General features: G+C 38.5%; 1 protein-coding gene across 2 annotated transcripts in view; it reads right to left on the reverse strand.

The window, feature by feature from the left end:
• The window catches only part of Trip11 (thyroid hormone receptor interactor 11), a 76,744-nt gene that overhangs the window by 6,919 nt on the left and 56,512 nt on the right, over positions 1-13,313 (reverse strand). For both annotated transcript variants that reach the window (XM_013346023.2, XM_026780743.1), the window contains 4 exons: positions 4,061-4,142; positions 2,505-2,619; positions 1,823-1,939; positions 1,545-1,689 (listed from right to left, as the gene is read on the reverse strand). In XM_013346023.2, the coding sequence (XP_013201477.1) occupies positions 1,545-1,689; positions 1,823-1,939; positions 2,505-2,619; positions 4,061-4,142 (459 nt within the window). The remainder of the gene's footprint in view (positions 1-1,544; positions 1,690-1,822; positions 1,940-2,504; positions 2,620-4,060; positions 4,143-13,313) is intronic.

Below are 13,313 nucleotides of genomic sequence, written 5' to 3' on the forward strand. Positions count from 1 at the left end.
CACAATGATGAATGCAGCGTGGGGACTAAGCTCCGCACACTGGTGAATACAGTAGGAACACCTGCTTGTATCCTCCATGCAAACTCTGCCACAACACAGTTCACCTCTGACTGATATATACACTCAAGCTGAGTTCAGCTGAGGAAGGTAAGGAAGATGGTGAGAAAGAAAGCAAGAGAAAGAGAGGGTGGGAGAGAAGAAGGGAGGTCGGGAGGGAGGGAAGGAAAGGGAGAGCGAATGATAGGAAATGCAGATAAATGAGCAGACTTTTCGCTGAAGAACATGAGAATCTCTCTTAAGGAACTACGACCTAGTACAACATGAAAAAAAAATGTCCTCAGCAGTCTGTACCTCCTAAGTGACTTTTTACTGAATTCAGCAGCCAAACCTTGTATCTTAGTGAGAGATAAACTTTATTACCTCGCCTTCATATAAAAGTTCAAAAAATCAGAAACATCTGTCTTAACTAAAGAAGTTTTAAAAATTATAAAACAGAATTTTTCTAATATTTTATTCAAATTTAACTATGGTATGTGATATGAACTATAAAGCATATGATATATACCTTAACTCTATACTAAAATATATGAGTCCAAATTAAAATATGTAAATTTAAATTATATGGGAAAAAAAAGAGAATTGGTTCACAGTCTCGTGGATAATTCAATTTCAACTCCAGAAATTTTACTATATGCCAATATCATCAGTATGAAATAAGGACTTTACAACTCAGCGGGACCAAAACTATATACACATGCAGCCACCAACCACTTCCTTCCAGACAGATCGTTGCCACTAAGGGTGCTTGTCCACATTCTTTGGATTAGGTCAGTTAACTGAACCAACCTTACATTTATTATTTATGTGACAAGGTTTGGTTATTGAATATAAGAAGTCCAAAGCTGAAAATGATTTTCAAACTATGTGCATCTAACTTTGATTAGTAATGACTGCCATCAGAGAGAAATGAAAACCGGCAACAAAACAAAGATGTAACTAGTTCATCACCATTTCCAGGAGAGTAATTAAAACCGGCTTACACTGATAAAGGGAATAAAATCAAATGACTATAAATATACTACAATATATATGATCTGGAGCTGTGTGGAAGTGACCAACGAAAGGTTTCTCATGTAGACAAAATGATTCTCACAAAAAATTATTTTGACATATAAGTGAAAACATTTTATTCTATTGACATTAATTAAAGCAAATAAATAACAAGACACAACACATAAAACCCAAATTTGGTGATATTAGAATTTTGGAAGCAGTATTACATATTTAAAAAACACTAAAAACGAGCCAGGCATTGGTGGCGCACGCCTTTAATCCCAGCACTCGGGTGGCAGAGGCAGGTGGATCTCTGTGAGTTTGAGGCCAGCCTGGTCTACAAGAGCTAGTTCCAGGACAGGCTCCAAAAGCTACAGAGAAACCCTGTCTCGAAAAATCAAAAAAAAAAAAAAAAAAAAGCACTGAAAACTTAGTGTCACCATAAATCTAAGTCATAAGTTAAACGTCTGACTTTCAGCACTGAGGTTTACCTTTGGTACTTCCGGGTGTGCTAGTGTGAGCGTTCCTTCTTCCTGGAGAATCCAGTGGTCTCAAGTCATGAACAGACAGCTTTGGAGGTGGGACAGATGGATGAGATTCTGTTTCCAGAAATTTAACAAAAAGTTCTGAAAAGGACTGAAAGAAAATATTTGGTTATATCACTATGATTGTATTAGATGATGTAAAAAGAAATCTGTCACTATGCAAATGAATGTGATATTTAATCATTTCATTATTCATGTTCAGCAAGAGTAGAACTGGGTCTTACACTATTAAACACAGATTGCTGATTTGGTCTCAAAGGTGTATTGGGCACACTTTTCGATCCTCCTCCAAGCCATCCTGTCATCCACCGAGTAACACCTCCTTGATCTTCAGCAAACAACTGCACGAACATTTTCAAACAGAAAAATATTACCACATAAGACAAGAAAAATAAGAACCTCTCTTATGTGATTTCAGGGAACAGTAAATCATGCTTTATAATTCAAATTCTATTAAATGTTTCCTACTACTGACAGAAGATATAGAGAAAATATAATGCCCCTAGGCACAATCTGAAATAAATGTTCTGGGCACGGTTACATCTCAAAAATGTCAACAGTCTGATGTGAGAATTAGTTTGTAAATTGTAAACTAAACTAACATCAATACAAACTGAACAAATCTATCTCTTTGATTAAGAAAATTGTATTAAACCTGTTATATATACATTAAAAAGAGACATTTTCTACTATGCCCCTATTAAAAGATAATTAATTATAAACATATTTAGCATAAGAACCAGGATGTAGCTCAGTGGTGGAATGCTTACTCAACATGTGAAACACATGGTAGGTTCCATGCCCAGTGAAGGGGAGAAAAAGAGAAGAAAGGTGGGGTGGGGGAGACCAGAGAATGAGAGAACTAAAGAGAAAGGGGGAGTTAGAGTGGTTTTGCTGTCTAGTTACCTGCTCCATTTCCTCCCTTTTAACACCCAGGATGCTGCCCATCAGTTGTAGCACTTCATGACGCTGATTTTTAGGTGCATGGAAATGACCAATAAAGAGGTTTCTCATAAGGACTCTAGGAAAATCAAGGCAGAAACAGCTTAGGCCTACCTAACATGGCCTACCTTACTAACATAAGTATACCCAAACTTAAACATTTACTTAAACAATGAGTGGCTTAATTATAAAAATTGAATAATAAGGTATTCTAAAGCAGCTTGTTAAAGAAGTCTAACTAGGAATATTTCAGACAATCCAAAATGTATACTTTTTTTAAAAAAATCACTTATTAGCCCACCAAGTCTTCAGACTCATAATCAACTGAGGAGGTATCTCATAAGCAATTTTCAAGACCTGACTAGGTGATTCTCACATGCAAGAGAAATGAAAATGGAGATGTTATATGTCCCCAACCACATTTACTGAAAGTTTAAAATAAAACCTTAAATTTTAAACTATTAAGTGAGATATTATTGCATGGATAACTAGATTTTAGACCTAATCTGATGTGGGGGTCCCCTTTGTGTGCTGTGATTACCATTAATGAACAAAGAAACTGCTTTGGAACTATAGCAAGGCAGAACTTAGGGAGGGAGGGAAAGCTAGGCTGAATGCTGGGAACACAGAAAGGCGGAGTCAGAGAGAAGCTATGGAGCCGCCACCAGAGTCAGACATGCCAAAACTTTGCCAGTAAGAAACTGCCACATGGCTCTACACAGATTCATAGAAATGGGTTAAATTAAGATATAGGAGTTAACCAATAAGAAGTTACAGCTAAGGGGCCAAGCAATGATTTAATTAATATAGTTTCTGTGTGATTATTCTGGGTCTAAGCTGGCTAGGCGGCCAGGAACCAACAAGCAGCCTCTTCCAACCTTTAAACATTTAAACATGCTAGATATGTTTGCTTAAGGGTAGTAAAGAGGGAAAAATATGCCAGGTGGAGGTGGCGTACGCTTTTAATCCCAGCACTTGGGAGGCAGAAGCAGGCAGATCTCTGAATTTGAGGCCAGCCTGATCTACAAAGTGAGTTCCAAGACAGACAGACAGAGCTATACAGAGAAGCCATGTCTCCAAAAAAAAGGGGGGGGGGGAATATTAAAAATAAACCTTTTACTTTCTAAGTATTTCATGTATAAGCAATAATTTTTTTCTAGACAGGGTTTCTCTGTGTAGCCTTGGCTATCCTGGAACTTGATCTATAGACCAGGCTAGTCTTGATCATACCTGCCTCTAGTGCTGGGATTAAAGGCATGTGACACCACTCTGCAGGAGTGATTTTTCTTCTAACTCTTGAATATGGTTTTGAGAAAAGAAATGAATTGGGAGAAACAGACTTTAAAAATCAAAGAAGGTAAGTTACTCTACTGGCTGTCGTGACAACTATCTACACCTCACTCTGTAAGAAAAGCAAACTGCTTCTTGAAAACGTGGTCAGGTGTACACCTCTGCTGTAGCTCCACTGTTCCCTGACAGCAATTCCTGTAACCCAGGAGGAGTCAAAAGACAAAGCTCACTTGTCTACTTTTCCTTCTGTGCTGCTCACTAAGTTCATCAGTTTCTTCTGTGCATCGTCCAGCATCTCTTGGTGGAGCGCAACTGTTTACAAGGAAGTGGATAAAAACAGTATTAGCCAACCAGCCTGGACAAACACACAGCAAGACCTATTTAGAAATGTATGTGCCCTATTCTACTAGGAAATGGCCAATGGCGATCATCTTTTTTTTGGTTCAGGAAACCTGGGCAGAAATTACCTAGAAGGCAAGGGATGCAGTACTCCACATGTCTTGTCTCCAGTAAAACAGAAGTGTAAAACTCACAACAGGTTTCCACCTGCTCAGAAATGCACAAGCCACCACCACCTGCTCACATGATGTATTTCCAGAACAACTCTCACTTAATGGGAGACAATGGGAAGGAGAACTTTAGGTTTTCCATGCTCTGTCTTCCTGCCTGGGCTCTGTTGTTGGTGAGCCAAACGAGTCTCTAACCAGCTAACACCATGGCTTAGGACAGCTGACAGAGCAGAGCACTCTGGGGGAAAAAAAACAGCAATGGAAATTAAAAGCATGAGCGCTAACATGTGAATCATGTTACAATGCTGTTGGCCAACTTAAATATGTTTAGGTGATTTCTAAATTTGTACTTTAAAATAAGCAAAACCTGTAAAATGGTTGGAATTTTTAAAAGCAAAGTTTAAAATGAAATCAGGAGATGTCCTATGCACAAGCTAATCATGCCAAGGATCAAGAGCTCTTGGTTGAAGAGCCTCTGCATCCAACAGTCTACACCTTCCACTTTGAAGCGGGCAGCAGAGCTGAAAGAGGTGCTCAATGGTTTTAAGGGGAAACACAAGACATCATCCTAGAAGAAAGCAGAGGAGACTGCATGTGAGGTCCAATAATGGAGCACATGCCTACTCCTTCCCTGACAGGAGCTGGTTAGCTGAGTCCCTGGCCAGGCACTAGGCCTGGCAGTTACTTTTCCCATTCTGTGTGCCATGTCTCTTTCCCATTGCCTTTTGAAACATTAGAGTCTTAAATCTTTATGAAGCCTATCTAATTTATCTTCTTTTTGGTTTTTTCACACAGTACCATGAAGATTTACTCCTACCTCTTCTAAGAGCTTTTATGGTTTTGAATACAAAATTTAGGGCCATGATCCTTACCAAGTTCATTTTTGTGTGTGGTATGAGACAGGTGTTCAATATGGCAGGCACCCGATTCTCTTCATGGGAAAGCAGTTGCTCCAGTTACATGGTGAAGTCCCATGCTTTTGGCACCATTTTGAAAAGTCAACTGACCATAAACGTCTGGTGTTTCCTGCTCTTGTTTCCCACAGAATCCTGCTTGTTTTTCTCCCTCTGATGAAGAGTTCTCACTGACAGCTCTACTGACTCATAACCACTCCTCATTCTGAAGATCCTAACTTCCTTCCTCTCGTGACTTTCCTCCAATACACATTAGGTCTCTCTGTTGTCTCCATTCTGTCCTATATAATGACTAGAATGCTGACTTACAGTACTAAATGAAAATATAAAGCATTCACGTTAAAGGTTTGAAATGGCTTGTGGTTCTCTAAATTGCAAAATTCTGAAATACAAAATGCCATTCATATAATAGGCTAACTTTACCAAAATAGAGATGCTTGCCATATTATAAAAACAAAGGTTTATTTTTGGATTTTTATATAAAAGTTTTATATTTATTTAAAACTTTCCTATCTTTCCAACAAGGAATTTAAATTGGATATAAAAGGTGGAGGAGGGACCTATTTACTGAAGTCTGACTCAGTAAAAGACACTGCTCTAGATTCTTCAAATACTTTACACTATAGGCATGTGTCGCTTACCTAGCAAAATTCTAGATGTGACAGAACTCTTGGCCACAGGAAAAACACCAGAACAGCAAGCTGGAGCAGGAATCAGTGTAAATCACCTCCTCCAGGACTACAGATGGCAGCCGAGAAACAGCCCAGCCTTCCCCACTGGAAGCACTTGTGCCTGTACACTCATGTGGAGGCTGACAGGGACATCAGGTATCACTTTATCACTCTCGCCTTAGTCCCTGGAGACAGGGTCTCTGGCTGAAGCGAGAAGGCCTTGTGTTCTCCAGCCCCACAGTACTGGGGTTATGGGAACAAGTGTAACCATAAGGCCTGGTTACATGGGTTCTGGGATCTAAACACAGGTCTTTAAGCTTGCATAGCAAACCCTTTTACCCATGAGCCACCTCTCTAGCCCTGCAACCTTCTCTTTCTCAGTGTGTCTATTACTATTAATTTTATACTGATTACACTTCAAAGTGATAATAATTTGAGGTCCTATTATTAAAAATATATTATAAAAATTAATTTCATGGGGTTCAGTGGTTAAGAGAACTTGCTGCTCTTGCAAAGGAGTTGAGTTTAATTCATGGAGCCTACATGATGTCTTACAGCCATATGGAATTCTAGTCTAGGGGATCTGATGCCCTAACGGACATGTACTCACATGGTGCATATAAACCCATGGAGACACACACATATAAAAAAAATAATAATAATCTTATTAAGATTTTGCCTTTAAGTGGATAAGTATTTTATCTGCATGCATGTCTGTGTACCACATGCATGTGGTACGTATGGAGGCCAGAAGAAGGCAACAGATCCCCTGGGACTGGAGTTAAGAGATGGTTGTGAGCTTCCATGTGGGTGCTGAGAATCAAACCCAGGTCCTTTGGAAGAGCAAATGCTGAGCCATCTCTGCAGCTCCAATAAGTAATCTTAACAGAAAATGGTTTTTTATTCGTTTTTTTTTTTTGCTATTTCAAGGTAGTCATTAAAAACAAAAAATTATATTAGGCACAGAAGTACATGTTTGCAACCCCAAGTACTTAAGAACCTAGGGCAGAAGGACCCTGAGCTACACGCAGTGAAGCTTGTCTATGCTTTCTCAAGAGAGATGAAAAGAGGGAAGAAGGAGAGAATTACATGGGACTCACAGTTTATATGTTTTACCACAGAAACCACATATAAAGCTACATTACACTGTCTCCAGTTGAAACAAACAGGAAAAACAGAAAGTGAGCCACTAAGCCAGATGGTCCAGCAGGTGAAAGTGCTGCTCTGTAAGCCAACGACCTGAGTTTTCTCTGGAATCCACACAAAGGTGGAGAGAGAGCTGAGTCCACAAAGCTGACTTCAGGCCCCTATATTCACCATGGCAGGCCTGTGTACACACCCAGTGTATATCATATGTACACAGAATAACAACAAATTAAAGTGCTTTTTTTCTAATAAGTTGGGCACTATAGTTTGCACCTGTGGTTCCTGATGCTAAGGAGGCCAAGGCAGGAGGATCAGTTGAGCCTGGGAATTTGAAGCCAACATGAGCAGCTTGAGAAGCCAAAGTGAGACCTCAACTCAAAGAATCCAACCAAACAAAAGGCTTGCACGATAAATAAACAGTTTCAGAGTAAAACTCATAAAGCAAAGATTCTAATAAAAGTTATTTTTATATAGTAAGTCAAAAAGCCAAGGCATTGTTTAGGTCAAATTGACAAGATAAAATTGTCTTGAACTCACTATTAGTCCCTGACCTAATACAATAGGGGATGCACATGGCTTTTTCAAACTCACGGGCTTAAATGTACTGTGACATTTGAGTAGAGAAAGGAAAAGAAAGGGACCTTAGAACTTAGCAGACAACACGGGAAGAAATGTATTAACTTTGAGAAGTTAGAAGAAAAGGAAGTTACACACCCATTCCAAGTCCCCAAAGACTCATCTTTTTCTCCAGCAATACTTGCTCTCCTTTCCTCAGAAATTCTGAATATTTCTCTACAAAAACTGGGCTCAAACCACAATTTGAAATCAGAACTTTCTTTATATGGGCAGGCAAAATATTATTATTCAGAAATGGGTTCTAGTCCAAATACAATAGTCCTGTGAATATCACACACACCCAAATAATTCTTTAGAAATACAAGCTGGGCTGGGACGCATTTTCAAGCTAAGCAATGAATCAGCTGAGATGGAGCCTGGTCTGCAGAAAGCATGACACGGAGTGCGTGACACAGTAAATGTCTCACAGAATTTCTTAGAATCAAAATCGAATGTGCAAGAGTGAGTGCATCGTAACTTTACCTCTCACTTGTGATTAATGACTGCGTGTGACACCATCTTCAGAGAACATCTTAAAGCGTACCATACTCTCATGTTCCTCTGCTTATCTCATGACTGAGTACCTATGAGCAGGTTTACTCAACAGTCAGCTGAATGAGATAACTGGGAAGACCACAACGAGAACCCAGAAACCCAGAGATGAACCAGGCATGGTTTGCCTCTTTTAAAATGTGTTTCTTGCAAAGGATTCTGAGAGAATGAAATAAATGAGCAAATGTTAGTTTTCTAAATAGTAAAGTGCTACAAACAATGGAAGTGTTCTTTTCTTCCTTCCTTCCTTTCTTTAGACAGGACATTGCTACAGAGCCCCAGCTGACCTGGAACTGTTCTGTAAACCTAGGTTCACCTCAAACAAAGAGATCTACCAACCTCTGTTTTGGCTGCTAGTATTAAAAGCATGCATCACCATGTCCAGCATTCATCTGGTTTCTTAAAATAACAAAATCATTGTTAAATTTTGCTTAATCAACAACAACACATCTCACATTGGTTGATACTGATATTCTGTGACTTTTTTTCCTTATTTTGCATTTTTCTCATTTTTAAGAGCCAAGGCAAAGGAGAGAACAGGAGAAAGAAAAAAAATGTTTGAAAGATGATTTTATTTCTTTGTGTAATTATCAGTAAGTAAATTAGGTATTGCTGTGGAATAATCTTTCCGTATACTGCAAAGACATATCATTATGATTGGTTTAAATAAACGGAATGGCCAATCACTAGCAGGATTTTCAGAGCAGGAAAAACACTGGAAAGAAGGCAGAGTCACCAATGGATACAGACCTGCAGTAAAAAAGGTTAAAGCCACGAGTCATGTGGCACCAGGTAGATGACAGAAATGGGTTAATTTAAGTTATGAGGTGTAGTTAGAAGCAAGCCTAAGCTAACAGCTCAGCTTTCACAATTAATAATAAATCTCTGTGTTGTGATTTGAGAGCTGACTAGAGGAACAGAAAATCTGCCTACAAATGGCATCCAATGTCCAGCCACATATATCCACATTAACCCTTGAGGAAGCTTAAAAAGGTTATAAACACACAACAATGGAGCCAAACACAGCTTCCTGTCTCGTCTCTCATGCTGGCCACTGTACAGAGACAGGTCTCCCAGCAGCTGCCTGTGAGCGTGAGTGGCCAGTGCACCAGGAGGTAATCAGCCTTGGCGGATTTATGATTTTCCTCATGAAGACAGAAAAAGTTAGATACATAATAAAGTAGATTCAGACAGGAAAAAAAAAGCCTCTAAGCAAGCTACAGTGTGTTTAATAATTTGCATAGGCTTAAGGAAAAATTGGTAGAGACAGAATATAGCTGAAAATAATAAGTTCTTTACAGAATGAGTAAAGTAGTAAGAAAAAAAATAAGCCATGTAGAGATGGGAAATACAAAGGGAGTTTGGGTCCTGTATGTTATTGTGTTGTCTTTGAATTTTTTGATTGCTGATGAACAAACAGCTGCTAAGAGACATTGGATTGTGGAAACTACTAAATTAAACCAACCTAAATATTTTTAAAATATCTTAACTTCAAACTGGAAGTCAAAAAATATGTTGTGTTGGAGAAAAGGTTATGCTTTTGTTTTCAGAGCAAACAAAAGGTTGTGGATTTGTTCAAGATTAAAAAGGATCAGGTTTGATTTGGGGAAAAACCCCTGAAAATCCTGGCTACAGACATAAAGAAATAAACCCAAAAAAACAAACAAAAAAAAAAAAAAACAGAAGATAGGTGGTGTATATTTTACCTGCTCAAAAATAAAATAAAAAGCCATCTTTAACTGACTGTGCACACGGCACGTTTCATACTTGTGTTAATGGAGGCATTAACCTTTGAAAGCATGTGTTTTTTCAGAACCAAGGGCCCAAACACCAATGAAAACAGGTGGTCCAGGTGATAAACCTCTCAGAATGACTCTGCTGCAGTTTCCTTAAAGTTCTGCACCCAGAACAGTTTCAAGACTGCTGACTGAGATGGTCCAGCCTCATAGACTATTCTAGAAAAGACCTGACTATTGCCCTAGTTTTCTCTGGGTCCCCCAAAGATTCCCACATTCCCAGGCAACAGGAAGTAGTGAAGAGAAGACAACACCCACCACATTCCCAAGGTGAAATGGATGGGTTTTGGTCATTTGGTTGGTTATGGATGATTATCATTGCTTAAGGGGTTGGTTACAAGCTGTTACTGGTAATGGTGGAAAAAAGCTTAACAAAGGAAATTAGACTCAAGGATCTCATTCTGAAAAGAAAAAGGGGGAATTTAGAAATGATAGGATAAAAGGGCAGACTACTGAATCTACTCTTAAACTAAAAAAGCAACTACCAGTCTTAAGTATTTTACATTAGTATGGGTTTTGTATATTGGTACAAATTTAAGGTTATTTTTTGTTATACTGCATATTTGTTCTATTCATATTTAAGGTATTGAACATATATAGCTCATTTAAAAGGTTATATAAAGTTTTAGTCTTGGAAAGCTATTTAGGACAATAAATACTGGTTAACAGTCATCTATAACTATCAAACTTACAGTCATTTTAGGTATGTTTTCAAAGTCATGCAGAGATATATTTTATATAGATAGGTAATCTTTAAATATTTCAAAGACCTACAGAATATAGCATTTAAAATGTTTTGATTTAATATTCTTTCTTTATAATATAAGACTTTTCATGACAGTGAGATATGGCTACTCGTGGCAGCACCAATCTACTTTAAAAAAGAAAGATGAGCATAGAAGAATCTCCATATGAAGTTCGTTTTCTTTATGGCACAGGCTAGCCATTTGGGCAAGGGGCTGCCCTTGCTTTGACTGCTGACAGCATGCTTCCAAATTGGACTAGCAGGACACAAAGAAAAGCAACTATCAACCTTTGCCAAAACAAGGTAAGACAGTGCTTCAAAAATTCCTGCTTCACAAAGAAGCCTGTCAGATATTCTAGACCTGTGAATCAAAAGATGGTTGCCCCAAAGCTGCAGAGGAAAACTGGGTGACTGTACAGGCAATCAGTCACCTGTTTCTGTCATTTCTTTTAGTTTTGGAAGTTGCTTGCTCTGTACTTACTGTTTGCTAAAGTAATATATCCTTCTCAGGTCTTTGATAGAGTTGAAGACTAGATAGTAGCAGTTATAGTTTTCCTTAGTTATAATAAAAGATAAATTAGGTACAGAACTTTAAACTCACCAAGGCAAGAAAAATAATAAAGTTATTTCCCCCAAATTGCCAAATACAAATGAACTAAACATTGGAAAATCTTTTTTTTTTTTTTTTTTTTTTTTTTTTTTTTTGGTTTTTTGAGATAGGGTTTCTCTGTGGCTTTGGAGCCTGTCCTGGAACTAACTCTTGTAGACCAGTCTAGCCTCGAACTCACAGAGATCCACCTGCCTCTGCTGGTGGAAATGTAATTCTTACCTGAAAATTGTTCTCAATATATATAGCTTTACTGTGTTAGAGTTAAACACTTCCCTTTTTACTTAGACAAAAAGGGGGAAATGTTGTAAAGTTATCTTTTTATATACTGTGAAAATATGTCATTCTCATTGGTTTAATAAAAAGGTGAATGGCCAATAGCTAGGCAGGATTTTCAGGTACACAAGATGCCAGGAAGAAGGCAGAGATGCCATAAAATGCAGAGTGAGCATGATCCAGTGTGTAGCTGAGGTAAACGAGCCTTGGGGCAGCACATAGATTAACAGAAATGGGTTAATTTTAAGTTACAAGAGCTAGCTAAAAATAAATCTATGCTATCGGGTAAGCTTTTATAATTAATAAGAAGATTCCATGTGGTTTTTGGGAGCTGGCAGATGAGACAGAAAAGTCAGACTACAAGTATTATATCCTATTTGCATTGGCAATCTTAACTGTAATTAATTTTATTTGATTTTTAAATACTTGGTTGTGTGGGGGTATTGTATGTCTTAGTTAGGGTTTGTGTATTTGTGAGAAAATACCATGAACAAAAACAACTTAGGGAAGGATTTATTATAGCTTGTAGTTTCACAACATAGTCCATCACTGAGGAAAATCAGGGCAGAAACTGAAGGTAGAAACCATGGAAGAATGTTGTTTCCCAGCTTGCTCCTCATGGCTTACTCAGCCTGCTTTCTTATAGCATCCACGACACAAGCCCTGGGGGGCACCACCCACAGTGAGCTGGGTTCTCCCACATCAAACAAGAAAATGCACTACAGGCTTGCCCACAGTCCGATTGGGTCATGACATTTTTCTCAATTGAGGCTCTCTTTTCCCAAATAACTCTAGCTCATATCAAGTTGACATAAAACTAGCCATCCCAGTGTACAGGAGTAGAAGTGCCCAATGGAAGCCAGAAGAGTATGTCTAGTACCCTGAAACTAGAATTAGAGTTAGTTGTATAAGTATGGGTACTTGGGTCCTCTACAAAAGCAGTACATGCTCTTAACCAGTGAGCTATCTCTCTAGTCCCCAAATTAAACTTAAAGTTGATACAGTATTAAACTTTATTTGGATTCTTCATTTAACTATAACCAAAGCAAAAGTTAGAAACTGGATGGTCTTTGTGTGTACATGGGTGTTTGCAGAAGGCCAGAGCTTGACATAGGGTTTCTTCTTTGACTGCTCTCTGTCTTATATTTTGAGTCAGGGTCTCTCATTCTGAACCAAGAGCTGACTGATTAGGCTAGTCCAACTATACAGATTGCTCTGGAAATCCCTTGTCTACCTACCTCCTAAGCACCGAATTACTGCCTCTCAGCATTCATATGGGTGCATTGCAAATGCTTTACCTGCTAAGCCATCTCCAAAACTCTAGACAGTCTTTCAGTTTTGACTTTTGTTTGTTTGTTTTTGAGACAGGGTTTCTCTTTGTAGCTCTGGCTGTCCTAAAACTCACTCCATAGATCAGGCTGACCTCAAACTCAGAGATCCACCTCCTCTGACTCCTGAGTGCTGGGATTAAAGGTGTGTACTACCCCCAAACCCACCAGACAGTCTTTTTATTACAGAATTTCAACTAGTACAAAATGACTTTTAACACTAAATGTTTTTTAAAAATAATACCACATCTATTTGTAATTTGAAACTGCTTTGTCTTTTAAGTATTTCTTCCCCCCCCCCCCTGGTTTTTCAAGACAGGGTTC

The sequence above is a fragment of the Microtus ochrogaster genome, chromosome 1, assembly GCF_000317375.1.
Source record: "Microtus ochrogaster isolate Prairie Vole_2 chromosome 1, MicOch1.0, whole genome shotgun sequence".
NCBI lineage: Eukaryota > Metazoa > Chordata > Mammalia > Rodentia > Cricetidae > Microtus > Microtus ochrogaster.